This window comes from Rhinolophus sinicus, linkage group LG01, assembly GCF_036562045.2.
Source record: "Rhinolophus sinicus isolate RSC01 linkage group LG01, ASM3656204v1, whole genome shotgun sequence".
NCBI lineage: Eukaryota > Metazoa > Chordata > Mammalia > Chiroptera > Rhinolophidae > Rhinolophus > Rhinolophus sinicus.
Genome location: NC_133751.1, coordinates 108226753 through 108254187, shown reverse-complemented (window position 1 = coordinate 108254187; position 27435 = coordinate 108226753). Strand labels below are relative to the sequence as shown.

The window sequence follows — 27435 nt, the reverse complement described above, 5'->3', positions numbered from 1 at the left end:
CATTATTTTTAATGGGTATATATATTCTATCACCATTATTTTTGGTGTACAAAGCAACATAATAGACATTCACACTCCTCACAAAGTGATAACACCCCCAGTCGACTATCCCTCTGACATCATATGTAGCTGTTACAATTCCATTGACTATCTTCTCTATGCTGTACTCCACCTTCCGTGGCTATATTTACCTATATATTTAGACATGGTTGACATTCAGTATTGTTCTACTTCAGCTTCAGGTGTATAGCGCATTGGCCAGGCATCTACACAGTCTATGACGTGATCCCCCTGATAAGTCCAGTGCCCATCTGGCACCTTACGTGATCTTTACAACATTGTTGCTTATATTCCCCATACTGTATTTCACATCCCCGTGACTATATTGTGTCTAATAATTTGCTATTTCTAATCCCTCCACCTTCTTCCCATCCCCTCCCCTCTCCCATCTAGCAACCAACAGTTTCTTTTCCTATATCTCTGAGCCTATTTCTGTTTTGTTTGCTCATTTATTCTGTTCTTTGGATTCCACATATGAGATCATATGGTATTTGTCTCTCTCAGTGACTCACTTTACTAAGCATAATATTCCCAAGGCCCATCCATGTTGTTGCAAATGGTGAGATTTGATTCTTTTTTATAGCCGACTAATACTTCATTGTAAAAATACGCCACAGTTTCTTTATCCAATTGTTTCTCAATGGGCATTTCAGTTGTTTCCATATCTTGGCTATTGTGAGTAGTGCTGCAATAAACACAGGGGTGCATATATTTTTTCAAATTAGAGTTTTGGATTTCTCTGGATAGATACCCAGGAGTGGAATTGCTGGGTCACAAGGTAGTTCCATTTTCAACTTTTTGAGGAACCTCCATACTGATTTCCACAGTGGCTGCACCAACCTGCAATCCCACCAACAGTGCACGAGGGTTCCCTTTTCTCCACATCCACGCCGGCACTTGTTGTTTGTTGATTTATTGGTGATAGCCATTCTGACTGGGGTGAGGTGGTATCTCATTGTGGTTTTAATTTGCATTTCTCTGATGGTTAGTGAGGTTGAGCATTTTTTCATGTCTATTGGCCATTTGTATGTCCTCTTCGGAGAAATGTCTCTTCAGGTCCTCTGCCCATAGGGTTGTTTGTTTTTTTGCTATTGAGTTGAGTTTTTAATATATTTTCATACCCTTGTATTTTTAATTACTACATATGGATACAAAAGTTGGACAGTGAAGAAGGCTGATAGGAAAAAAATTGACTCATCTGAAATATGGTGTTGGAGGAGAGCTCCATGGAGACCCTGAACTGCGAGGAAGACGGACAAGTGGGTCCTAGAGCAACTGAATCCTGGAACAGGGCTGGAGGCAAAAATGACCAAACCGCAGCTGCCCTACTTCGGGCACATCATGAGGAGGCAGAATCTTTGGAAAATACAGTAATGCTGGGAAAACAGAAGGCAGCTGGAAAAGAGGAAGCCCAAATAGGAGATGGACTGAGTCCATAAAGAAGCCATAGGCTGAGTCTCCAGGAGCTGAGCAGGGCTGTGAGGACAGGACACTGTGCACCTCACTCATTGAGTCACCAGGAATCAGAGCCACTCAATGACAGGCAATACAACTGCACCGGCAGGCTCTGTGCTGAACATATGACATTGCTTGAATGCTTTCTAGGCCTTTTGCGTACCAGGTCCTGGGGACATAGTAGAATCAGGCCTGTTGCCTCCCTCAAGGAGGTCCTAGCTGGGACGGGCAGTGGGGTCAGATGATGGCAGCAGTACGGGGAATGCCAACAGAGGTCCAGGGGGCTGGAGGGGCACCCTGCCTCCGCTCGCCCGCTCACTCCATCTCATCCTCTAAATAAACGCTCTCTCCATCTGGGCTTCTCGTGCCAACTTTCCCCAACTCAGTGACAGCAGCTGTGTGAACCCAGCACCTTCCATCTAGGGACACATTTTGTCTTCACAGAATCCTCGTCAGAGACCAGGGCCACGGCAGTGACAGTGCCTACAGGGGCTTCTTAGATTCTGCATTTAGCTTCTCAGCATGAGCAGGCCATGACAGGGCTTACGTGTCCTAAAGCTCTCACTTGTCTCCCAAGCACTTCTGTGCCGTGTTCCCCTGCTCAGGCCTCCTCCCTGCCCCAGAGCCTCCTGCAAGGAGCTGAGGCCTCTCACCTCTCCCTCTTCTGCCTTTCCTTCTGAGTGGGATCAGACACTTCCGCCAAGAGAGGACACCCCCCTCACCCACCCACTGCCCCAAAGACAGGCCTCATACATGGTACCTTATGTTCACACTGCTATGCCCACATCAGAGAAGAGAAAGCCGAACAAAGCCCAGACTGGGAAAGAGGCCAGGGCAGGCGTGCACAGGCAGCACGGGGTAGCTCCGGGCCCTGGCCCCAGCTGCCTGGTCTCCAGGCCCATGCGGGGTTGGGGAGCGGTGTGTGTGGACATGCAGCGTGGCCCGAGCCACGCAGACTGGGCTGTCCGGGCATGCACTGGGGCACTGCCATTGAATCAATGGCATTAGCTTGGATGTAAAGGGACCCACTCGATCACGAAGCCGACGAGTGCTCTCCCCTGGTAAGGAGGCCACCCGGGGTGAGGGTGCAGCCTCCATGACACAATGGCCCAGTGATTCTGGTGGCTTTACCACCCTTGCAACATGGAACCCTCACCTGGGCTGCTCAGCCAGGGAAGGGACGACAAGGTGAGCAGAGTACCGCCTCCCACGAGCTGCATGGGACACTGCTGCCCACGTTCTGTGCCCACAGGGGCATGTTGGCTTGTGGCAGCAAAGGGGGATGGGAAATGCCGTGTTTTTGGGCTGCTTTTGGCCTGCAGCTTGAAAAGGGGTTCAGATCCTACGGAAGAAGGTGGAGTGATGTCAGTGACAACTTGTCTCCACCACAGGTGCCTTTGGGGGCCTGTGACCACCTCATTTCTCAGCATCCAATCCCACACCGGTTTCACAGGCCTCTCGGGACACCGTGTGTCACTGCTCTGTGAAGGCAGAAGGGGGTACTGGGGGACCACGTGGGGGTGGAAAAGCCGGCAGAGGACCAGCCTGAGGGTCGTGAGTAATGAACAGGCAGAGGCTAAGGGTCTGGGGAGGCAAGGTCGGGCAGCAGACAAGGAGTTGCCCAGAAGGCCGGGAGATGTCCGGCTGTAGAGGTGAGCGAGAGGAGTGGCTGAGCAGAGGTGCTGGTGACCCTGGGAGGTCAGCCTTAGGCTGGCAGAGGGAGAGAAGCCCGAGAGAGAAGGCTGAGTTGCCACTGGGTGACATGTGGCTGTGTGGACAGGGCAGCCACGTTCTCCTCCAGGGAAGGCACCCATGGGGCCCTGGTCAGGCAGCCCTGGCAGCAGGCTGGTGTCTCAGAAGTGGGAGGAAGGCCTTGGTGCCAGAGAAGGGAGGTGTAGTGCAGAAGGCTCAGGGCGGGCAGAACAGACCTCCTCCCCAAAAGCCCGTAACCAGAAGCAAAGTCACTAGGGCCTGGGTCACTCACAGGCAGGACTCAGGCAATTCTGCAGTGATCACACATCTCTTAAGAAATTATATTGCGCTTTATTAAATAAACTGAGTAGAAATGCACCTATTTACACCATGTTGTCAGTTTGAGCTCAAGTAATATGCAAGGCACAATTCTCCCTGTCTCCAGCTTTACAAAAGAAATCCCATGGACCAGCCCTGAAGGACTGAAGTGGCTTCACACTTGTGGCTCAGAATCATACAGGACCCCACAGTGTCCACGGGTGCCTGGCCCTGGGCTGCATCTCCAGGTCTTCCTGAGAGTGCAGGGCCCCTGCCCAGGGCAGGGGGCTGCATGTGGAGGTCTCAGTTGCTGAGGGGGTGAGGTGGGGGAGGAGGGATGACTTACCCCAGCCTCCTTCTCCTCCCCAGGCCCTTCCTGGATGGTGGGCCTGCAGGACCTGGCTCGGCCCAGCTCTGCCCGCTGGGGAGCTGCCTGGAAGGCCCTGGGCCCTCCACTGCCTCCAGGGAGGCACCTCCTGCTGGGGGCAGGACAGAGGCTCAGATCTGCTGAGGTGTGACTGTGCTACAAGAGGGACAAACAACACTGGGTCTTTGTGCTTGGGCAGAACACAGCTGCTTTTCCAAATGAGGACTTTTCCAGGAGAGGACATTCCTGACTCCAGCTCAAGGACATTCCAATATCCCTGTGCTGATAGAGAAGCCGTGCTGTCCCCACTGGGCTGGGGCCGAGCCCAGGAGATGTTTCCACAGTTTAGGACACAAAGAACACAGAGACCAGCAGTCTGTTCACAGTGGCCTGACAAGGGGCAAAGGCAGGTTGTTGGTTGCTGCCCAGTGTCTGTCTCCCTGGAGCCCGGGCGGCACGGGGTCCAGCGCTGCGATCCTCAGGCTTCTGTGCAGGACGCTCGTTATTCACTCCCCTCATGTCCCAGCAGGAGCCAGATTAGGGGGAAGTCGTTTCCACAGGGAAAAACACCACACAAAAATGTTTTTAAAAAGTCCTTTCCCTGAGACTACAGCAGTAACATCATCTAAAGACAACTTCGAAACAGCTCGGCCTGCTCGAAGTCTTGGGAGGCAGTGGTTTCAGAGACGCTAGGAAAATAAAAGCATAGCTGCGCATTGTCCAGAAACCCTAGACAACCAGGCATGGAGGAATGAGTCGGAAAGTCTCAGCCTTTGCAGGGCTGAAGTAAGACAAACACAGTCCGATATGTGAGAACAAGCCAACGCGCAATGTAAACTAAGGTCTATGAGGACAGAGGCGGCAGTGAGCGTGGGCTCGGGCCTGGGGCTGGCTCCGGGCTGGGCCGAGCAGGACAGCCTGCCGTGGGGGCACAGGAGCGCTCGGGCGTCGGTGGGGCGAGCTGCCTAGTGCGTGGCGTACGCTGGGCTCCACAGCCCCGACGGGGGACTGGCCCGGCGACTAGGCAGTGTATTGAAAGACATCGGGGGCGATGAGGCAGCAAAATCTAGGGTGGAAAGAGATGAAGTGAGCAGCTGAGCGCCAGGGAGACGGACATTCCCCAGAGATCCCTGCGAGCAAACGGTAGCAGGCACCTCCCTAACCGTGCCCCAGGCAGCCCTGGGCCAGTGGATGGGAGGACACAGGGCCCTGAACTGGCCCTCGCAGGGAAGGAGCACGGCTGGACGCACAGTGTGACCCGACCTCCCCAAGCTCAATGGCATGGAAGTGTGCAGTCCACAGGGCATCCAGCAGGATGCTGTCCGACCAGCAGGACCAGCCTCTGGGCAGGGGCAGTGGCATGAACAGACTCCAGGTGAGCGCAAGAGTCTGACGCATTAGGGAGACAAGGTGCTGGGGGGCTCCCACACACAGGGAAGCCAGTGGGGAGACGCAGTGCGGAGGGCTGAGAGCCGCCATGAGGACAGCTGCCAGCAGGGGGATGAGCTGCTGGGCCTTCCGCGGCTTCATAGGCCACATTCACAGGCCCAAGAGGCACCCCAGCCAAAGGCTATGGCTCTGGGTCCAGGATGCAGGTGGGAGCTTGTTACCTTGGAAAACACATCTATATACAAAACTGCGTCCTCTTCCAAACACTTCATGGAGCCCTGGAGGCCTGGACATGCCCCACCATTGGGTCAGACAGCAGCCAAGCATTTCTTGTTGGGGGTGTTAGCATTCCAATGGGAACCAGGAGACGTAACCTGCCGTGCGCAGCTGTGTAGGCTCAGGGGACGCCACTCACAGAGAGAGGTGGCCCTGGAGCCGTGCAGGACTGCCGGCCGGGGCCACCAGACACCCGGCCTATTAGGAGGCATGGGCTTGGCAGTCTCCTCCCTCCCTCACCAGCACTGCCTGCAACCCCATCTCTGCGGCAGCCAGGCAGCCAGCTCAGACCCACTGCAGTGTCCCAGCCACACACCTGCAGCGCAGGGCCCCCGCTGCCAGCCTCTCCTCCCTGTACAGCTCTGCAGGGAAAAGCTCCCCTGGCCCAGGACCTCGGACCCGCATGGAAGCCGTAAGGTTCTGTCCCCCGGCTCCCACAGGCGCCCTCCAGGCCTCAGAGGGCTGCTCCTTTCCGAGGGCCACACCTGCCGAGCACTGGGGTTCAGGGCCTCGCCCCCAGGCCCTTCCCCAGGACCCTTCTCCTTCACCCCACTTCTGCTGGGCTATGCCCGCAGGGTGGCTACTCACAGTGGGGGCTGTGCCGAGGGCTGGCTCGGGGGGTGACGGCTGGCGGTGCGGCGAGCTCCCGGGGGGCGCGGACCGTGTGGTAGGCTGCGAGACCACAGAGGTGGCTGGTTAGAGCAGGGCTGGGACGGGGGGTGACCCAAGGAACACAGTGCCGCCAGCCTCACCTATGACCACGACAGCGGTGCCAGCCAGCATGGCAAACAGTGTGAAGAACATGACTTGGTAGGAGTCCAGGAAGTGCTGGAAGAGGCTAGTTCCATCTGTGATAAGCAGAAAGGTGTTACTGAATGACCCCATGAGGGCCCCCGTGCCCATGTCCATGGTCAGAAGGGGAGGTGCCCTGCCTGGGGCTTGGGGCCTGTCCGGTCCTGTGGGGCTGTCACCCAGTACTCTCCCCTCCCATGTGGACTGCTTGATCCGACCCTGTTCCACCAACAGCCTGCTTCCTCGGAGGAAGAAAGGCTCAGCACTGCTCAGCAGGAAGCTGTGGTTTCTTTATGGTTTGGGGATAGAACAGGCCTGTCTGGGGGAGTCTGGAAGGTGTGGGCTGCTGGGGAGTCAGCCATAGTGCCCAAGAGACAAGGTAGTATTGAAAATGCCAAGTCGTGAGTCAGAATCACAAAACTTCGCCAGGGAAAAGGTATCAGACAGGGACCCACTGCTCTGAGAAGTGAGACTGAGCACACACAGGGCTCAGCTGCATCTTCTGCCCAAAGCTGCTTCTACCCAGGGGTCCGCCTCAGCCCTGCCCAGGCCTCAGCCCACACCCTCACACTTATCAAGGACCTGCCCCCCCCACTTCACTGGGCTGTCCTGAGCTCCACAGGAAGAAGGCAGTGGTTTCCTCAAGTGTCCCTGACATTGGCCCACGCCTTCAGTCCACTCCCAGCCAGGCCTGACCAGGTCACTTCGCTCTCTCAGAAAAGCACCCAAGGCCTGATGTGGTGTCCCAGGCTCCTTCCAGCTCCCCTGGGCAGCACCTTCCCCTCCACATCAGCCCGAGGTCTTCCTGAATGCATCGCCCTCGCCTGGCCATGAATCCTTCCAGCCCAAGCTGCAGTGTCCACTTTGAACTGCCACCTCTCCCAGCAGAAGTGAAACCATGTGCAGCCCATTTTCAGCCACGTCTCTAGAATGCTTCCGTTCTCACTGCAGGCGTGATTCCTTGCCTGTCTCCTGGGGTTGGGGTTTGGGCACCTCTCAGCTTCGGCCCAGCCCGGGGTCTGGCACATACATGTGCTAAGCCATGGCAACAGAATGATGCAGTCATGCGTCACTGAGCACCCCACCGTGCGTTGTGGAGCCTTGTGCTAAGTGCTGCCCTCATACTTAACTTCTAGCTGGGGAAGACCTGAGGAGCCATCATAATTAGGCTAATTATGGCACAAGTGATAGCTGGCAGAGTGTTACAGAAGAACACCAGGGTGAGAGTGTTTGCAGTGAGGTTCAGGTTTTCAGATTCCAGGAGAAGGTAATGTCTGAGGGAAGCTCTGAAGGGGTTTGGGCCACGGGGCTCTCTGGGGCAGCAGCATCATAGGTAGAGAGCACAGCAAATGCCAAGGGCTCTAGTTGCGGCCAGTCTGGCTGCAGCAAAGTACATGTGGGAAATGAGTCATAAAAGGGTCGGGAGGGCAGATCACACGGGGGCCTTTTGGGCCTGGAGGGACTTGGGCTTTACCTCCCCAGGGATGTGGGAGGCACGGCAAAGTGCCGAGCAGAGAAGGGTGATCTAGTCACATTGGAACAGGCTCTCTCTGCCTGCTGTGTTGGAATGCACCAGGGCGTGACTGCCCAAATGGCAACTTCCACTTTGTGAGACATTCTGCATTTCTCACTCCCCCAGTTCCCACGCTTCCAGGCTTCCACGAACACCCAGGGCCCCTCCAGCCCCTCCCTCCCCGCCCAAGTCCGTCCCAGCTGGTGAGCTGGCTCGTGACTCACAAGGACCAGGCCCTCGGTGATCCATCACGAAGGCCACGGTGACCGGAATGGTGATAGCTTGGCTAGTCGCAGGGCTGGAGAAGGTCACAGCGGTGGACAGAGGCCCCTGGCTGCCGGCCACTGGGTCCGAGATACCAACCGTGTACGTGACAAAGCTGGGCAGCCCAACAGACTTCTCCTTCTCGAAGGCCAGCACGGCTGGGTTCCCCGATTTCACCTGTGAGAGACGTCAGGGCTGGAGGGGAGCATCCCCATTTCTGCCTGAGATGCTGTGCTTCCCTCCCAGGCCTGCAGGCTAGAGGTGGGGACCCCTGCCTAGGTGCCACATCCTAGGCAGGTGACGATGCCCTGATAGCATGCCATTCCGCGGAGTCGGGGAAGGAGCACACTGTCTGTACGTGGGGTGCTTTGAAGGCAAGGACAAATCAGTATCATTGAATCCTAATCCAGCGCTCTTTAAAAACATACTAACCTGACATGAACTATCTCCCAAACGCCACCTTTCAAGGGAGCAGCCTGGACTCTGTTAAAGGCTGATTGCCAGGAGCCCAATCGCAGGCCTGGCAGCCCCTGTGTCACAAGAGCCCACTTATTCCTGTCTCACGCTGAGATTATTCAGCGCTGCGCTGCAGGGGACAAGAGGGTGGGCAGGCACAGATGCCACGAGCGCCTGCACACAGACCCGTGGTCCCTTCCCAGCTGGGTGAACTCCAGGACACCACTCATCTACCGGTCAGCAGACAGGGACACTGAGGCCCCGAGAGAGGGGCCCTGTCCCCTGTGGGCACGACTCAGTGACAGGTCATGCTTAGGCTTTTCTCTTGCCCACGCCAGCAGCATTCCTGCACTGAACGCCTTCACTCACCACTAGCTGCTCCCTGGACAGCCTGTGCTGGGGAGGCCCTGCGCCAAGTGCTGCCCTCGCACACTTAACCAACTGCTGGCAAGGACCAGCAGGAGTCCTAATGCTTCATACAATCACATAGGCTAACGGAGACCAGTGTGCTATGGGGTAGACAGGGTAAGAATATTAATTTTTTTAAAAATTTTAATTTTGAAAAGAGGTGGTTCAGGATTTCCATATTCCCTCCAGCCCTTCTGATTCCTTGTCCTTTCCGATGCCCTAGCTTGTGAATGTGAATGGACACTGCTCACCTCCAGGTTCTCCAGAATCTCCATGGCACCAAAGACCTTGACCTCGGAGCTGGTGTAGTGGTTGCTCAGAAGGATTTCAGCCTGGTCGGCATACAGCCCTGGGCTGAAGGGCACCTCAGCCCCAACCTGCTCTCCAGAGAAGTGGCTGCTCAGGAGGGAGGCAGTGACCAGCAGCGCTGTCTTCTTCAAGCTCAGGAGCTTCAGCTGCTTGTCCGTCAGTCTGTGCATCGTGACCAAGCAGAGGTACTTGCCTGTGGAGACAAGGAGGTCCCACTTTGTTCCCTCTCCCACCTGTGGACCCTGAGAAACATGATAACAACAGAGAAGAGCTCCTGCTGGCTACCCGGGCTCAAGTTTAACAGCATAGCTTGGCAGCCATTTCTGAACAGGGGCCTCTGACGCAAACCACACTTCAGGGAGAAGCCAGCACTGAACTGCCTGGCTGCACTGTGGTCCTGCCATCTGAGCCAGCCCTTGTAAAGGAGTTCCTGGAAGTGTGTTTCAACCAACAGGACTGAGGCTTTCCCTGTCCAATCAGAGCTGCACAGCTATATCACCATCAGCATCTTCACTGACCAATCAAAGCAGTTCCATTTTGACCAATCAGGACAGTGCCTTTTGGGCCAATCAAACTGTATTTGGAGTCTTCATTTGCATGAGGACAGACCAATCAGGGAGTATACTTTCCCTTTCCACTGAAGACTGTTTCTCAGGCTGGAGCTGAAACACCAAAGATGTCTTGCTGGACCAGAGTAGAGTACAGCAGGCAGAGCAGAGCTGTCCAGCCAGAGAGGAGACTCAGCCCAGGGCCACCTCACCCCCAGGACACCTCGCCCAAGAGCCGCCTCACAGCCGTGCTCTCTTAATTGTGCTAGAATACTACTGAGCTGTTCTCACAGCTGAGCTGTATCACAATTGAACTGTTTGCATTCAATAAACTTTCCTTCTTCATCACACCCCAGACTGGGGGATTCCTGTTGGCATTGAATTGGCACCAATGATCACTGGTTGACACACACATACCTGATGCTATCCCTTCTCCCTGCTTTTCTAACTGGAGAACTCCTACTCAATCTTTAGAGCCCAGATGAGGCATCACCTCCCCCAGGGGCCTCTGGGAAATCCCTTTTCAGTGCCCCCAATCCACTGGACACCCTTTCTGTGGCCAGCACTCTGCTTTGCTGTCAGAGAATCCCCTATTCACCAGATCCCCACTGGAGTGATGCTCTCTGGGGCAGAAAGGTCTAGTCCAGCTCTGTATCTCAGGGCCCAAGTAGCCTGGCTCAGAATAAGTGTGAAAAAATGGTAAACAGACTCCATGACCCATCTGGGCTGCAGGCTGAGCTGGGGCTGACTCCCGGTACGACCGATGGCCCCAGATACAACAAGAAGTTCTATGAAGACTAGTTCGGACTATTTTGGTGTCTCACGTTCTCCATGCCTGACCCAGAGACATAAGTGAGTTGAATAAACACTGTGAGTGATGCTTTCGAAATCTCCCTAAACCTGGAAACCTAGATGCCTGAGTGAGGGGTCCATCTATGCCCAAGTGCCCCTAGACGAGTCCCTTCCATGCCAAGTGCCCCTAGACGAGACTCTTCAATGCCAAGTGCCCCTAGATGAGTCCCTTCCATGCCAAGTGCCCCTAGACGAGTCCCTTCCATGCCAAGTGCCCCTAGATGAGTCCCTTCCATGCAAGGTGCCCCTAGACGAATCCCTTCCATGCCAAGTGCCCCAGACGAGACTCTTCAATGCCAAGTGCCCCTAGATGAGTCCCTTCCATGCCAAGTGCCCCTAGACGAGTCCCTTCCATGCCAAGTGCCCCTAGACGAGACTCTTCAATGCCAAGTGCCCCTAGATGAGTCCCTTCCATGCCAAGTGCCCCTAGATGAGTCCCTTCCATGCCAAGTGCCCCTAGATGAGTCCCTTCCATGCCAAGTGCCCCAGACGAGACTCTTCAATGCCAAGTGCCCCTAGATGAGTCCCTTCCATGCCAAGTGCCCCTAGACGAGTCCCTTCCATGCCAAGTGCCCTTAGACGAGACTCTTCAATGCCAAGTGCCCTTAGACGAGTCTCTTCCATGCCAAGTGCCCCTAGATGAGTCCCTTCCATGCCAAGTGCCCCTAGACGAGTCTCTTCCATGCCAAGTGCCCCTAGATGAGTCCCTTCAATGCCAAGTGCCCCTAGACGAGTCTCTTCCATGCCAAGTGCCCCTAGATGAGTCCCTTCCATGCCAAGTGCCCCTAGATGAGTCCCTTCCATGCCAAGTGCCCTTAGACGAGACTCTTCCATGCCAAGTGCCCCTAGATGAGTCCCTTCAATGCCAAGTGCCCCTAGGCGAGTTCCTTCCATGCCAAGTGCCCCTAGACGAGTCCCTTCCATGCCAAGTGCCCCTAGATGAGTCCCTTCCATGCCAAGTGCCCCTAGACGAGACTCTTCAATGCCAAGTGCCCCTAGACGAGTCCCTTCCATGCCAAGTGCCCCTAGATGAGTCCCTTCCATGCCAATTGCCCCTAGACGAGACTCTTCAATGCCAAGTGCCCCTAGACGAGTCCCTTCCATGCCAAGTGCCCCTAGACGAGACTCTTCAATGCCAAGTGCCCCTAGACGAGACTCTTCAATGCCAAGTGCCCCTAGATGAGACTCTTCAATGCCACGTGCCCCTAGGCAAGTCCCTTCCATGCCAAGTGCCCCTAGACGAGACTCTTCAATGCCAAGTGCCCCTAGATGAGACTCTTCAATGCCACGTGCCCCTAGGCGAGTCCCTTCCATGCCAAGTGCCCATGGGAGAGTCTCTTCCATGCCAAGTGCCCCTAGATGAGTCCCTTCCATGCCAAGTGCCCCTAGGCGAGTCCCTTCCATGCCAAGTGCCCTTAGACGAGTCTCTTCCATGCCCAGTGCCCCTAGATGAGACTCTTCAATGCCAAGTGCCCCTAGGCGAGTCCCTTCCATGCCAAGTGCCCATGGGCGAGTGTCTTCCATGCCAAGTGCCCTAGACAAGTCCCTTCCATGCCTATTCCAGCTAAACACCCTGGGCAAGTCGGCTTCCTTGCTGGCCATTTCTCTTGGTCAAGTGGGGGAACATCACCTCCCTTGGAGATGCATGAATGAATAACCAGGGCCCAGAATCACAGACTGCCTATTGTGCACTAAGCACTGAGCTTGGGCCCTGCACCCAGTGTGCCCCCAGGATGCATCTTCTGTTCTCAGACAGCCGCCTGCAAACTGAAGATGCTTTGCTGCTGCTGCCAGAGATAGAGATGCAGAATGAGCCCAGAGAGCGGGACCCCAGCATGCTGCAGCTGGGCGTATGGCCTGCCAGCCTGTCCCAATTAAGGCTGGGCTGCATATTCTTAGAAAGACCTGAGAAAAGCACCCACTGATCATCAACAGTCATCATCACAACAGCATTGGCAGCTACCTTTGAGGACTCAGGATGTGTGAAACATGTCATAGGAACTGTCCCAGGAACCCTCACAGAGCCCTAGGAGGGCACTCTTTCCTCAGATCGAGGAGGTGATGCTTGGCGCGACTCAGCCTGCAGTTCCACAGCTCAAGTTCACGGAATGCTGTATGGCCCTGGACGATTTAATAAGACCCCTTCCATGCCTCGCTGGCTCGCTCCTCTCAGAGTCCTGACCCGCAGGCAGAGCAAGGCACTACCCTCCCCATTCCACGGAGGGATACAGCCTCAACATCCACAGGCTCCGAGCTGGGAAGAGCAAAGAAGGCACTGAGCCCAGGGGTTCCCTCTGAATCACGTCCTTTGTGCCGGGGCAGATGGACGCCTACAATGGCCATGACCCAGCACAGGGACACCAACCCCTTCTGGAGGCCGCACTGAACCCAGAGTCACAGTGTCAATCCCAGGCTGGGCTCCAGCCACTGTGAGACAAATGCGCTGAAGGCAAACCTGCTGTGCAAGGCAATTTCTACTTTCAAACCCCTGTACACTTACCCAGAGTGGTGTCAAACCTTGGTTCTGCAGTGAAAATGTCACGTGCCGGGAAATCGAAGACATCTTGCTTGAACTGGAGCTGGCAGCTGATGAGGGATTCTGGGCGCAGGGTCTCAATGACTTCCATCTGGGCCAGGGAACACTCACCTAGAGATGGGAGAAGGGTAAGAAAGGCGTGGGCCAGGCCTGCAGCCACCACACATAGGCCTGCCAAGGCCTCGGCACCTGCCTAAAGAGCCCCAAGATGAGGGAGCAGGCTGGCCAGGCCACAAAATTGCACCTGCACCCCAATTCCTTCCACATTAGGCCACCAGAGCTGCCCAAAGCTTCATGATTGTGCCATGGTTTATAGAAGCTGAGGACAAATTTTACAGAGGAGGGCATCATTCTGAATGCCAGGCAATTTCAGATCAGAATTTCAGGATTTATTCTAGCACTTGTGTCCAGGGCAGTGGCAGATGGGTCAGGCCACTAACATGTGCCATCTGTCCCTGTCAGCGGGGACAAATGGGCAACTTCGCTCTGGACGTCAGGAGGGCCCCACGGGTACACTGAGTGCCACTTCAGCAGCAGCACAGTATTGGGCACTTGCACTGAGGTAGGAAAAGCGAGATTACCATGACGTTTCAATAAATCTGCCTCATTAACCAGAACAAAAACAGTGGTATTTAATTCTATCAGTTAAGTGGCTTTTTAAAAAAAGCTTTGTATCTACTTTTATTAAAAAGCCTTCTATTAATTTTTTATAAGTTGATGTATTAATTTCTGGCAGCTGTGTCCAGGGCGCTCATGGGCAGGGGATGGGGTTGAATGTGCTGTGCATGACTTGGGAGAGGTAATTACAAAAATCACAATCAGTGACAAGGCCTGCTAGGTCGTCACTTTCTGGGATTAAGGGTGGTCAGTCGTGGCATTCTTTACTGTGGTGCCTGAGGTTGAAGTCACATTTCTAGCTCAGAAACAGATAGTTTCTGGGTGCCTGTCTCTTTTAGGAAGACTCCTTCCGTGGCATCTGCTTGTGGCTGACTAGAATTTCTAAAAAAGCTGGAAGGGGCAGGCCAGCTAGGGTTAAAAGTTCTCTCTGGAGTTGGCATGAGTTTGAGCAGGAAAAGGCCCATCAGAAGGGCACAAGAAGCCCCCTCCCCATTCCCTGAGCCTGGCAGGGCCCCTTCCCAGGCCGCCTGACCCCCGACTCTCTACCTCTCAGGTTAGAGTTTCTGTCTCCCACGGTGACCGTCACTTTGGAGGCTGTGTCCTCCTGGAAACTGGTCTGGACGGGGCGCATGTGACGGGCTACGATCCTCTGAGGGATGCCGATCACTACCTGGGAAGGAAGCCAGGTGAGCTCAGTGAGCACCAGCCATGTGCCGGCCTATACATCTCTGTGATCGCACCCTCTGGCCTGTGATGCAAGCACTGCCCATTTCACAGGTGATAAAACTGAGGCCCAATGCCTAAATGATGTGCTGGAACATGGCAGAGCTGGGGTAGACCCCAGGCTGGTCAGATTCTGCAGCCCAGGGCTCTCCCACTGACAAGAGCAGAGAGCTGAACAGCAGGCCTCACTCAATTCATTCATGGGTCTGAAGTGAGCTGTGGATTTCGGCGCCTGTGAGAGTTATCGTCACTTCTCTGTACCTCGATTTGGTTAATTAATCTTTCAGCAAAGAGAGAAAAATCCATTTTACTTTACTGTCATTTATCCAAAACAAATCAGCCTGACCAAAATGTGAACTCATAGGCCCTGGCAGTGAAGGGTCCCCAGACTCCAGTGTTCCCAGGCTCCCCTTGCCCAGCCTGCAGCCAGGAACATGCAAACACCACAGCTGCACGCCTCCACTTCCCCCACAGAGCCCAGTGCCCTCTGCCGGGGCAGGGGTGGGGGAGTGAGGGAAGTGGGGGGGTGGAGGGATGGGCTGGGTGGAGGGGAGCCAGCTCCAGGGCAGCCTTCTCCAGCTAGAAGGCCTCCTGCCCCCTCTGGGAAGGCACCGAGCACTTCCTGCCTCCCCCAGGGCTGATTTCTACCAGAAAGGGGATGGGTACCACTCCCCCTGAAGTACCCGCAGCTTCCAGGGCCATGACCCCCACAGAGCTCTGGGCAGGCCACGGACCCTCGGTGGCCGCTACCTCCTTCCCTGCGCTGCCAATTCCCACCGTCCTCCAAGGTCTTGCCTTCTACTCCTGACCCCATGCCCGCCGTGCCGCAGTCCTCCCCGGCACCCTCATCGTCCTCCATACTTGGCCCCACCCCCGCACATGCTCCCACCCACTCCCAGGTCTTCCAGAGCCATCTCTGTGCGGTCGGCCCCACCCACCCATCTCCAGCTTTCTGCCTTGGTGCTCGGACACACCTGACCCAGTATCACCACCAGCCCCACTCAGAGGAGCTCAAATCACCATGTCCCAATGTCACTCATCGTTCTCCCCCCACTGGCCCTCCTCCTGTGCTCCCCTCTCAGAGCAAAGGACCAACATCCACCTGGTCACCCAGCCAGACCCTGGCGTCACCCCCACGGCCTCCTTCTTCCTCATCTCCCACTTCCAAACAGTCACAAACCTCTGATGACCCCCCTCCTGAATCTCTCCTACACCCACCCTTAGTTTCTGCCTACCCGCCGGTGCCAGCTGACAGCCCTTGTTGGGTCTCCTGTCTGGTTACCCTGCAGCCACTCCTCTTCTCTTGGGCTCTTAGGCTCTGCTGGACACCGGGTGATTGTCCCAAAACTAGCTCCGATCAATGTCACTATTGGATTTAAAAGCCCTGATGAACCCCCCCTGCGCTGGCATAAGCCTCAGCCTCTTCACCTGGAACAATCACAGTGCAGCTAATGCCTACTGAGCACTTGCTGTGTGCTGAGAGCCATCCAAGGGCTTCACAGGTGTTAGCTCAGGGCTGCGCACCACACTAGTATCCCCATTTTACAGGTGAACAAACTGACGCCCAGGGAGGTTAAATCACTCACCCAGGGTCACAGTCTCTCAGTGGCCCTCCTGGGATGTGAAGCGAGGCAGGCCTGGCCCTGGAGCCTACACTTAACCACTGCATGGAACTAAGTACCTGGAAGTTGGCACATTTCACGATCTGATCACAAAGCCAGCCCCCGCTTCCCCACATCCTATATTCCAGCCACTGGGGCTCGGTTCTTGAACCCTTTGCCCGTTTCACGCTCCCTCTGCCAGCACCCCTGAGCACTTGAAGCAGCTCCGTCCAGGAAAGCACAGCCTTAGGGTCACAGGTGCACCTCTCTGCAAGCAGCGGGCGCTAACCGCAGAGCTGCAGCACTAAATACGCGCACGCTCACAGGTGAAACTCCTGGACCTGACAAAGGCATGTGGTCTCTCACACTGACACATTTGGGACACAGCCAAGCTTCGCTCATTGAGTCATTCTCAGCTGGAGATAAACAGAAGAGAGAGCAGTTTTGTTTGTCTCCAGAAAGATTCAAAAGGTGACTCACTGGGGGAGGGGTACCTTTGCCTGTGATGCCCAGTCACTGCACTGGCCCATCCACAGCCGCAGCCCCCAGGGACACCCATGCGGCCATGCCCACCCTTGCAGGCACAGCTCACGTCCAGGGGGAGGTGGGACCCACACTAGGAGGCTGCCTCTTGCCATCACACCATGTGAGCATGGGGAGACAGAAGCTGAGAAGACACGGGCACTCGTCCAATCCCAGAGGTAGTGGGTGGCAGACCCCCCACTCGTGACTTCCAGACCCTGACTGCCGCCAAGGCAATGACACATCTTTCTCTAAAGAAAGGGGAACCATTCAGTATGGAAAGCTGACAGTTTCATCCCAAAGTTCAGCCATGCCTCTCAGGCCATGAGCCACGTGTGTCCTGAAGCCTCACCTCCTTATAGGTCCTCAGAAGCCCAGCGACCTCGTAAGAAATCGTCACGGAGCCGACATCCCGGGCCACGGCCACACCTGTCTTGGGGTCGACGTGGAGGATGCTGCTGGCTGAGGAGCTCCAGGTTCCGGGGAGACCTGGGAGAGGAAGCCTGGGTGTCACCCATCTTGCCCACGTCTCATACTGCAGCCAAGCCCCATGTTACCTGGTCACTGTGCCAGCCTTCTTGCTGCCCTGCCCCCATACCACACAGCGGCCACACGGCGCTCACTCCCCACCCTCGGGCAGAAGCCACACTCTGTCTGTTTCTGCAGCCTGGCTCGGCCTGCTCCCCTCACACTCGTGGCTGTGGCGTGTGGAGCCAGCTGCCCTGCTCCCACACCTGCTCACCGCACAGCATAGCCTGTCAAGGATAACCTGTGGCCCCTGCCACCCCCAGCGCCTCCCCCTGTCCAGAGATGACCTGGGTGCTGGCCCTCTGGCCCCGCCCTGTACACGCCCTCCTCCACAGCACACCCCTGCCCCCACTCACACTGTTTATCAATCCCTTTTAGCAAATAAAGCAGGTGTCGGGCTCAGAGCTGTCACTAAACAGCATTTCTTAGGTAAAAGCATATAATAAATATAATAAAAGGACTCAACAACTGCATTTTATTTACGGCAAATTATACTTGTTTTTCTTGAAAGACAGTACTTAACTTCCTTTTAAAATGAATTTAATTAGGGGGAAAAAAATAGAGAGCTACTCTGAAAAAAAAAGGAAGTAATTGTACGTGGAGCTGATGGCCGTGCAGGTGGCAGGGGCATGCCTGAAATCAGCGAGCTGGCCCCTGGCTGTTCTTGGCGACGGTTCCTCTCAGAGGCATGCCCTCCAGCATGGTAGCCACTGGCCATGACATTAATTAAAACAAAACATTCAGTTCCTCAGCTGCATTAGTCACATTTCAAGTGTGCAATGGCTAGTGGCTACTGAGCCAGACAGAGTAGATACAGGACATTTCCATAATGGCAGAACGTTCTACTGGACAGAGCTGTTTCCGAGCATGGGTTGGCAAAGGGCTATATACTAGCTAGACATTTGGGCTGTGTGTGCCCGAAGGTCTCTGATGCCACCATTCAACTTGGCAGTTGGGTGAAAACAGCCACTGACAACATGCAAACGAATGGGTCTGGATAAGTTCCAGTAAACTGGCACTTGTGCAAAGAGGGTGCTTCCCGGACTCCTGCTCGGGGACATAGTCCAACTCCTGCTTGTACCGCTCCCACCACGGGAAGCTGTGCACCTCCCCCGGGAGCCCACTGCCAATTCTGCGTGGGCCCATGTCTCCCAGGGAGGGTTCCCTGGGCCAGGGCCTCTCTCTTACCTTCCAGGCTGACCAGGACAGTGGCCAGACAGAGGACATCCCCCACCACCAGCGTTCCAGGCAGCTCCGGGGAGATGGCCTGTTGGACGGGCAGCGGGACGAAGTCGGAGAGGCCCATGTGCTCCAAGTCCCACACGCGGAGCAGCGTGAGGCCCACGCTGGTGGAGCGGACGACACAGGTGTGATTGGTGGGGCCCTTCCCGATCTGCACAAACTCGTCTCTAGGCACAGGAGGGAGATGAGGGCTCTCAGGATCGGGAAAGAGCCCCGACTCCGGGGGTGGGGGGGGGAGTGCAGTATGGGTCCTGGGCGACACTTTTCACCGACGGCAGCCCCAGACGTCACTCTGATTCCCAGGTACCCAGCAGCTGCTCCAGAGGACAGAGCACCAGGGGCCTCCCACGACCCCCATCCCTCACCCAGAGGAACCTGTGGCTCTCATCCAGGACGCCCACATTGCCACCCCCAGATGGCAGGGGGAGCTGAGGCCCAGGGAGGAAACTGACCCACAGGGCACCAGGATGCGTGGGGCAGGACAGGCTGCCCTTCTCAGTGTAAGCTGAATGGGCAGCACAGCTGTGCCCACTTCCTCACCTGTCAGAGGGAGAGAGCAGTATACTGTCACAGGGGTGTGACATGAGCACTGAACCAGATGTGGAGCTGTGAGCACTTAGGCCAGAGCCTGCCGTGGCGACAGCTCAGTCCACACGAGCCAGTGTTGTTCACTGGATGGGTGGGCTGAGGGCGAGGCCCTGGCTTTATCACTTCCCTCCACCGTGCCCTCAGACCCCTGGGCCCTGACTGGTCTCTTGGAGACAGGCTCCTGCCACCAAAGGGCTCGCAGGGTGGCTGAGTGGCTGTGAAAGCCCAGCTCCATTTCCTCCAAGGCAGCCTGCACCACAGACGGCAGGGACACTGCACACAGAGCCCCAGAGATGGCCAGAGGCCCTCACCTAGCCCTGGGGACTAGGCCACATTCCCCACATGACAGGTGTGGGAACCAAGGCCTGGAGAGGTGACCTGTCTTGTGCCATCCTTTGGAAAGCAGGCTCCATAAAGCGTCGAGCCGGGCTTGGAGCAGGTCTAAACGCCACGCCCCCAGCGCCTGACCCTGGCTGCATGCAGCAACCGGGCACACACGTGCTGCAGGGCCCTGGGACACCACATTGCAGCGGGCGCCAGCTGTGCAATCTTCTGTGCCCACTTAGTGCTGCCCAGGACACACCCCCAGGCCCTGCTCTTGCCTCCTGAACTGACGCTTCTCTCCTCCTCTTGGCTGGGTTTGCGTCAACTGGGGCGCAGGTCTCAGCCTTTAGTCACGTGGACGCCTCATTATAACACAGACTGTTTGGCCCAGTGAATGTGCATTTCTAAAAGCTCCCTAGTGATGGGATGAGGCTGGTCTGGGGACATTTTGAGGGCAACCTCTTCAGTGGATGCAGAAGTTTTAGCAGGCCCCGACTGAGGCCACAGCTCTCTTCTTTGCTCCGGAGACCACCTCATGTCTCCTCACATTCGGGCTGAGGCTGCAGCTGTATTTCAGAACAGTCATCCAAAATAAGCTGCACTGGAGTCGGGTGGGGCCTGGTATTCACACCCCACTTCCTGGCTGTGTGGCCCTAGACAAGTGGTTGACCTTTCTGGGCCTCAACAAATGGACTACAGTGAAGAGCAAGATGTCGTGCAGGGTTTGCACACAGCAGCTGGTCAGTGAACGATGGAGCACTGGAAAGTGTGTGCCTTGTTCTGACCAACTTTTGTGGTCTGTAACGGATGATTTGCATCCACAGACCACAGGGCCAGGGCAAAGGCCAGGGTTATTTACACCGCCCCTGCAGTTCAGTGTTAAAGGTGCACAAAAATCTTACTACAAACCCTCCAACCAGAAACCCCAACCTCTGTGTTTTGCTTCTTGACCTCCCAGGCAATGTCCCCGCCAAACAATGTCCTGCCACAGAGTAAACACAGGCCCCCAGCTATGCTTCCCCCACTCCTTCTGTGTCCAGACCAAGCCTGGCACTGCCCTTACCGGCCCCGAGAGCGGCACGCCTCCTCTCTGAGATTCCAAGCAACAAAACTCTTCTTCCAGTGGCATTAGCCTCTCTGTGTTGCCGTCAGTCACCCCCATACATTAAAGCTGGTACAGCTAAGACACCCCTCAACATGAGAAATGGGCATCACCTACACCCTACCTGTTAGTTGCAAAGTGGAGCGCTGAATTGTGGGCATGGAAGACGTCACCGGAGTTGTCATGGAAGTGGACAGTGAACGTCACGGTCATTCCCAAAGGCAGGGCCACCAGAGCCGCATTGTTCCGGGTGTGCAGGGCTGGGCTCATGGAGATCCTCAGGTAAGACACGGGGGCCACCTGGGGGACAGAGAGCAGGTATGGCAGGACTGTGTTGGAAACAGCGGCCTGAAAACCCCCCAAGGAGGACACGCTTGCCCCTGGCTGGTCCCCATTTCAGGAAGGACAGGAGGCTGAACCGAGTGTCCCAAGCTAGTGACAAGCTTCTCACCTCCTTAAACAGTGAGCAACCCAACCCACAAGAGTCAGAATCCACGATGTGAAAAATTAGATCACAATTTATGTTGCAAAAATATCCCTGGGCTTTGACTGTTCAGATTTTTCCAAGGCGCTGGCCCTCTGGGCATTTAAAGTAGAAGCACTGTCCGCTTGGACTGCAGGGGCAGTGTTAACTGGTTAGGGTCACCGCAGAACTGCAGCTGCTCCAGGGCAAGGACAGAGGGCAAAAGGAGGGAATGGCGGCTTCTGGTAGCCCAAGAACCTGAGCTCCACGAAGGTCAGCCTCGGTCTCTACCTCCGAGTAAGTCGGCCTGGCGAAAGGCTAGCTCCCCAAAGACCGATTTTCTTTAGCAAAGCTCATTGGCACAGTGACGTACACAGCTGGTGCTCAATATGTACTTGTTGACATTAGATGAGCAGTCACTTTCACTTACTGAAAAACTAGGGTGGAGGTTCCCTGCCAGGCACTCACTCACCTTGAAACAAAACGACGTTAATTAAGGAAATAGGCCTGCAACCTAGGCAGAAGCTAAACATGCAAGTGGTCATATATTTTATGTCATCTAGGATTCAGAAGGTGGCTGTGATGAGATATGGAAAGAAAATTCTGTTCAGGATAAACCTGGGACCCAAGCCAGGGATGTCTAAGGAGAAAGTCCTGGTCACGTGGGAAGCAGTGTGCTGTGAGCACAGGACACAAACAAACCTGAGCCAGGCCAATGTGGGTTAGAACTCAAACTCTGACTCACAACCACTTCTACTCTGGGCCGAGGTTTCTGTGCCTGTAAAATGGGTCAACCACTTCTCCAAGCTGCCGTGGGTGTGTGTAATGATCTGTGGGTCGGGTATGTAACACATGTATCCAAGGGTGCCTGTCAGTCCAGGTACTAGCTGGCAAGTCAGGACCCTGCAGTACCAGTTCCAACAAATCATGGACCTTGCTGGGCCTGTTTTCCCAACTATGAAACAAGGTTGTGGTGATCTATAACCTCCAAGGATCTTTGGCCCTGACAGTCAGAAAATGCTGGAGCTTTCTGTCTAGGACCTTTGCCCCTGAGTTGCTCTGAAATAAATTCTAACATGATTCCTCAGCTGGAAGGGGAATATGCCCACTTACAGCTGTGAGAGGAAAACAACTCCTCAGCACCATTGTCGTTATGACTGTGAGGACAAGGGACACACGGTCCTACCTTTACTGCAACAACGATGGTCTGGTTGGCCCCGAAAGGCTCCTGTGCAGTGACTTCTATGGTGGAAGTTCCAATCACAGATCCTGACGCCAGAAAGCCCTTGTCATCAACATGCACGACGGGAGCCTTCTCTGGCCCATCCAGTACACGGTAGCTCAGAGAAGCTGCACCATCCCTTTGGAAAACAAACAAAGCCGTTTTCACAGCAGCAGGTAAGGGGCTCAGAGGGGCTGGCCGGGGTTCTGGGGTCCCCAACTGATCCTGAGAGAAGACAGAGGCCTGCTCTCAGGCCCGCTGTGTATTGGGACCACCTGCGGGCAGCTTGTCTGCAGCCCGTCACCATGAGGAAACCTAACTTGGAAAACCAGAAGTTCCAAGGAAAGCATCGCTTCTCACTCTGGAGAGCAGCGCCTACCATGGCTGGTGAGCAGCGAGGGAAAGGCTGTGAAGACTGAGTTTCTTTCATCAGCTGCGCGGGGCACTTACTACAAAATACCGTTTCTGAGGCAAATTGTTTTCAATTTACTGAAATAAGGCAGCCTGGCATGGTGGACAGGATGGACGGAACCCAAAGGCAGTCCCAACACCTGCAAACAGCTGTCTGCCTTTCTGCACATGGTGTCCCCTTTCTCGGCCTGTTTCCTCAATTGTGAATGTAGAGTAATGTCCTATTTCCAAGGGCTGGTAATAGGTTAAAAATGAGGAACTTACTCAGAAAGGAAAACACTAAGTTATGTACTGGGTAGAAGACAAATCCTGCAGTGTTTTATGCTCTTGTACATACTCATACTCATTAATGTCTAAAGAAACAGGAAGGCTTTGTGCCCCTCAGCTACAGACCCTCCACAGATGACGAAACAAACGTTATTGCCTCTGCAACTTTTTCTTCCCCCTCATCAACCCTGTTCTCTTAAAGTACAGAACTCCTCTGCACCCCTCAAGACCCAGCTCACACCTCTACCTACGACAGGCCTTCCCTGACTCCTCCCAGGGAAGGCCTTCTTTGGGTTATGGCTGGAGCGTTCTACCTCGTTTCATTATAACCCTTCTCATGCTACCCTCCTCTCTTCCCCACTACACTTCTCAAGGGCACCAGCTGTTTCCACCTGTGTTCCTAGAGCCCAGCACACAGCCGGGAGTTTAGACAAGTTAGCTAGACGAATACCGCATGTGTGTTTCAGGGAACTTGTAAGTGGTCCTCACAGCCCCGCTTTGCCCTTGGAATGCACGGCAAGAGCAGTGTTTACACATGTGCTTTTAGACTGCGTCTCTCAGTGTTAATGTGCGTCCCCACTGCTGAGGGGATCCAGTTCAGGTGCAGGTCTGGGGACTTGCGTCCCCATGGGCTCCAGGTGACACCTACGCTGCTGGTGTGTGGACCGCACTCAGACTGGTAAGTCCTGAAGACACAGGGGTGTTTGAAAAGCCTAACACTTCCAAGTGGGTGCTTTTCCCCCTTGAAGCGCTGGATTTGAGCAGCAGGAATCAAAAGGTTTCTAGGACACAGGGAGAAGAGGGGCCCGCTGGGGTAGGTGACACAGAAAGCAGGTGACGTCCACACGAAGAGAAGGGATGCAGGAGCTGCACCCATTTTAAAGGCAACACCAAGAAAGACGCCCAGTTCACCTGACGCCCGGTTCAACCATGGCTGCTGTCAACTTTGACAAATGAGTCGTCAAGTGCGAGGGCAGCTTCACAACCTTGCTGAATACCAGCACTGCATCACGTACCTGTTCGTCTGAAGCTTTATAAACGAGTTGGGTGACATTAGTATTTGTTCTGCTTCTATTTCAGGGTTCAGCAGCAGCAGCTTTTCAAACACCTGGAATATAGGCACATTTTATTTCCTACGACACACTGGAATCGTGTCTGGGTATCTGCATCTCTCAGCAGGCAGAGCCAAGGAGACAAGACATGGGAAACTGCTGTGAGCCAGCACCTGACAGGTAGCGAGCTGGAGGTGTGCTGGTCAGGGCTGACTGGTGAGGGATGCCAGACGTGCGAGGAGGAAAACCAGGCAGGGGCACGTTCGGGGACCCCATGGGAGCTGCTTCACGGAGCCAGGGAGCACAAGCCTCTGCCTCAGCTCCCAGGGAGGGACGAGTTTGCCAGAATGTGTGCGCAGAAGGCAGCAGAATGAGATGGCCAGGGTCTTGTCCAGCCCTAACTCTGCTAGACTGAGCATGGAGAAAGCACCATCTAAAGTCTCCTTTCTGTCAGCAAGACATTCTGCTCCTGCCATGACCATGGCAGAACCACGCCCGTCCCACCCCTCGGCCCATGTCGCTCCCTGCCAGGCTCTTGCTGGATCCGCACAGAGCAGGAATGGGTGTGGGGCATGTGGTCACCACAGGCCAGCAGGTGATAACACACCTGGCTATGTCGGACGGAGCCTGACCGGTCCGTTCCAGGGGCCACAGCGGCAGCACCACCTGGAACTCCAGACCCCTTCCAGGCATGAATCCGAACACGCCCACCACCCTTCTACGTCCCCTTCTCTAAGGACCGTTGGAGCTGCTGGCATCCGGGGCATCTGAGCCTGGATGCCAAGCAGTGTTGTTCTCCCCACTCACTGGCTTCCTATCTGATCAGACCAGCTGGATTCTCCCAATGGCCTGTGTCTAAAATCATTGAACTGAAGAACGATTGTCTAAGAGGAAAGCGGCCTGACTCCCCTGCATTCCAGCACCTCTAGGTTCTGACCAGATACTTTAGCCTAGATGTATTTCGTCTGTAAAATGGGTTTAAAACTAATCATCCTAGCCATGCCTGTCTCAAAGAGCTGTGGGATTCACATGACATAATGTGAGTGGCAGCACTTCCTGGACGGGGAGGACTAAGCAGCGTGGGCAGCCGCACGGGTTCTGACATCAGGTGGGTCCTGCCAGGCAGGTGGCTTTCAGAAGGAAGCAGCCTCACTGACAGACGAGACACACGTACTACACAGGAATTACACAGGTGCGTTTCCCTCTGTGGTTCTGAAGTGCATTCCTCACTGCCACTCTTTAGACAGAAGTGAAGGTATAAGAAATACATCACTCTCCTGTTAACTGTAGGAAAAGCAGCAGTGCCAACAGCCAGGGAAACTGGGAACTTGGCCCCCTGCGGAGAGATGACAGGGAGCAGTGGAGCCTGCGGCAAACCGGAGGGCACCTGCTCTGGCAAAGGGGACACCGTTTCTCATCTGCCGGTTTCGCCGTGTGGCGAGTGCATGTCTTCAGGGCAAGCTGCATGTTGGGATTTTATATAAAATCTTCCTATTTTTAAATGTTGGCAACAAAGAAGACTGGTTTCCAAGCACCGAGGGAGCCAAATAAAACATATTTGTGGACTGGATCCAGCTTCTCTAAGTTTCTGATGTACTCAAAACTCCATCTGCTGTCAGCTAAGGAAAACATGGCTGAGACATTAAGTGACCCAGCTGAGGTTACAGAATTTGGAAGCTGCAAAGCTCTGTCTTTAATTCTATGAGAGATGCCAAAACTTACTTTTATTTTTAACTAGGAAGAACACATACTTGTGTGTTTATGTCTCTCTGTGTGTGTTTGTCTGTATACACATACATGTCCGTCTATGGCCGTCTGCGTGCGTGTGTGTGCATCTGTGTGTGTCAGTGTCTGTGCAATGCTCACGTGAGGCAGAGGTAAGGGGGGCTGGCAAGCAGGCATTTCCTTCTTTGAGAATCTTTACCCCCAGTGGGATATGTGCCTGGGTCAGAAATGGTTTATTTCTTCTCGAAGGGGAGACTTGAACCCATTTCCTTTCTCATGATAGTTAGGGGCTGCTTTCAGTTTTTCTTCTCAATGTAGGAGGACACAGGTGTTACTGAGTCTCACATCAGCAGAATGGGGCCCTTTGAAGCTAAAAATGCTCTTCAGAGCAACCTGTCAAGTGCCCGGTTTGACAGAGGGACCGAGAGGCAGGGGAGCAGGAGGACAGGCTGAAGCTGACAGAGACAGGGAGCTGAGCCCTGGGAGGGAGCAGGACGCGAGGCTCTGAGTCCAAGTGCCCTGCATTGACCAAGCGCCCGCTCAGGACAGCAAGCAGGCCACTGCCCTGTTGGAGACTCAGTCTCCCTCTGTGAACCAATGGGGTCACACTGTCCCCAAGGCTGCCCACAGGGCCACTGCTCACTCACTGGTGGCACCTGGAGAGGGGACTCCCCCCATGGGGCCACAGGTTCACCATCCAGCAGCAGCCCCCGCCTGCAGCTCCTGCCCCCAGGCCTTGCAGGGGCACTGGGAAATGGGGAAAGCATGTCTGCCTCTGGCAGGTTCCCTACGAGTGTTTGTCAAATAAACACAATTATATTAATGTCCAGCTCAGACCATTTTCCAGCCTCTTTCTCCCAGGAAAGCACCCCAGGCTCCAAACTCAGAATGATTTTCTATTTGGGGAACACATCAAGCTATTTCAGACCTCTAGGCCTTTGCACAGGCCATTCCTTCCACCTGGCCTGATGGCCAGTTCCTCCCACCCTGAAATGTCACTGCTCTGTGAAACCTCTGGGCATCCACGGCATCTTACACACCCCTGCCCCAGGCCCCTGCAGAATGAAAACTCAGGGGCAGGGCCCCAGCCCCCTTCTCTGGGGCAGTGGGAGGACTCACTTGTGCCCACATGGCCCCTGAGAGAAGGGCGCTAGGCTGGCACTTACTGTCCTTCTCACGTGGTTCCTGCACACCTGTCCTTTACCTGGATTTGGATCTCATCAGAGAGCTCTTTGGCGAAGCCATGCAGCTGCCCAGCGGTGGGGTCCAGAGCCCTGACCACCACCCTCAGTCCGGTCCGGCCTTTCCCCCGGCCATGCACGGTCATGGCAAAGTTGTGCTGGGATGGGAGCCGGAGCGACGCCTGGGACAGACACCAAACATGTTTTCAGGGAGGGCCCTGGAGCCCCAGCACCCCCAAAAGAAGCCCTAGATAGGAGCCCCGGATTCCTGACAGACAGATACCTGCCTGTTCTCAGAGGCCACTGCCTCCCACCCTGGTCAGGGTGTGCAGGCTATGACCGCCCAGCACGAGCCCAGCATACCCCATGCTGAGTTTCACCATGTTCACAGGTGGATGTGGAAAATGCTGGGTCAGCCCATCAGAGTCAGAGTTTCAAGACAGGACTTCTTAAAGCCTTTAGTGTGTGGCGGTGGTTACGAATCACCAAGAAGGATGCTAGGCTTGGCAGTGTTTCCCCACAGAGCCCCTCTGCTGTGGGATATTGGGAGTAATTCGCACAACCCGTGTATCATGGGAACAGTCGGGAAGCGCCCCGCACTGGGGACAGCACCCTGGCCCCACCGGTGGGC

General features: G+C 55.1%; 1 protein-coding gene across 2 annotated transcripts in view; it reads right to left on the bottom strand.

Moving 5' to 3' along the window:
- Positions 1-3538: 3538 nt before the first annotated feature.
- The window catches only part of NUP210 (nucleoporin 210), a 130209-nt gene continuing 106312 nt past the window's right edge, over positions 3539-27435 (bottom strand). For both annotated transcript variants that reach the window (XM_074334110.1, XM_019717558.2), the window contains exons 28-40: positions 26828-26986; positions 23863-23954; positions 22133-22307; positions 20608-20783; positions 18416-18636; positions 17052-17188; positions 14400-14523; positions 13200-13346; positions 9242-9492; positions 8087-8303; positions 6310-6405; positions 6146-6229; positions 3539-4958 (exon numbers count right to left, since the gene is read on the bottom strand). In XM_074334110.1, coding sequence (XP_074190211.1) covers positions 4858-4958; positions 6146-6229; positions 6310-6405; positions 8087-8303; positions 9242-9492; positions 13200-13346; positions 14400-14523; positions 17052-17188; positions 18416-18636; positions 20608-20783; positions 22133-22307; positions 23863-23954; positions 26828-26986 — 1980 coding nt within the window. In that variant the 3' untranslated portion in view covers positions 3539-4857. The remainder of the gene's footprint in view (positions 4959-6145; positions 6230-6309; positions 6406-8086; positions 8304-9241; positions 9493-13199; positions 13347-14399; positions 14524-17051; positions 17189-18415; positions 18637-20607; positions 20784-22132; positions 22308-23862; positions 23955-26827; positions 26987-27435) is intronic.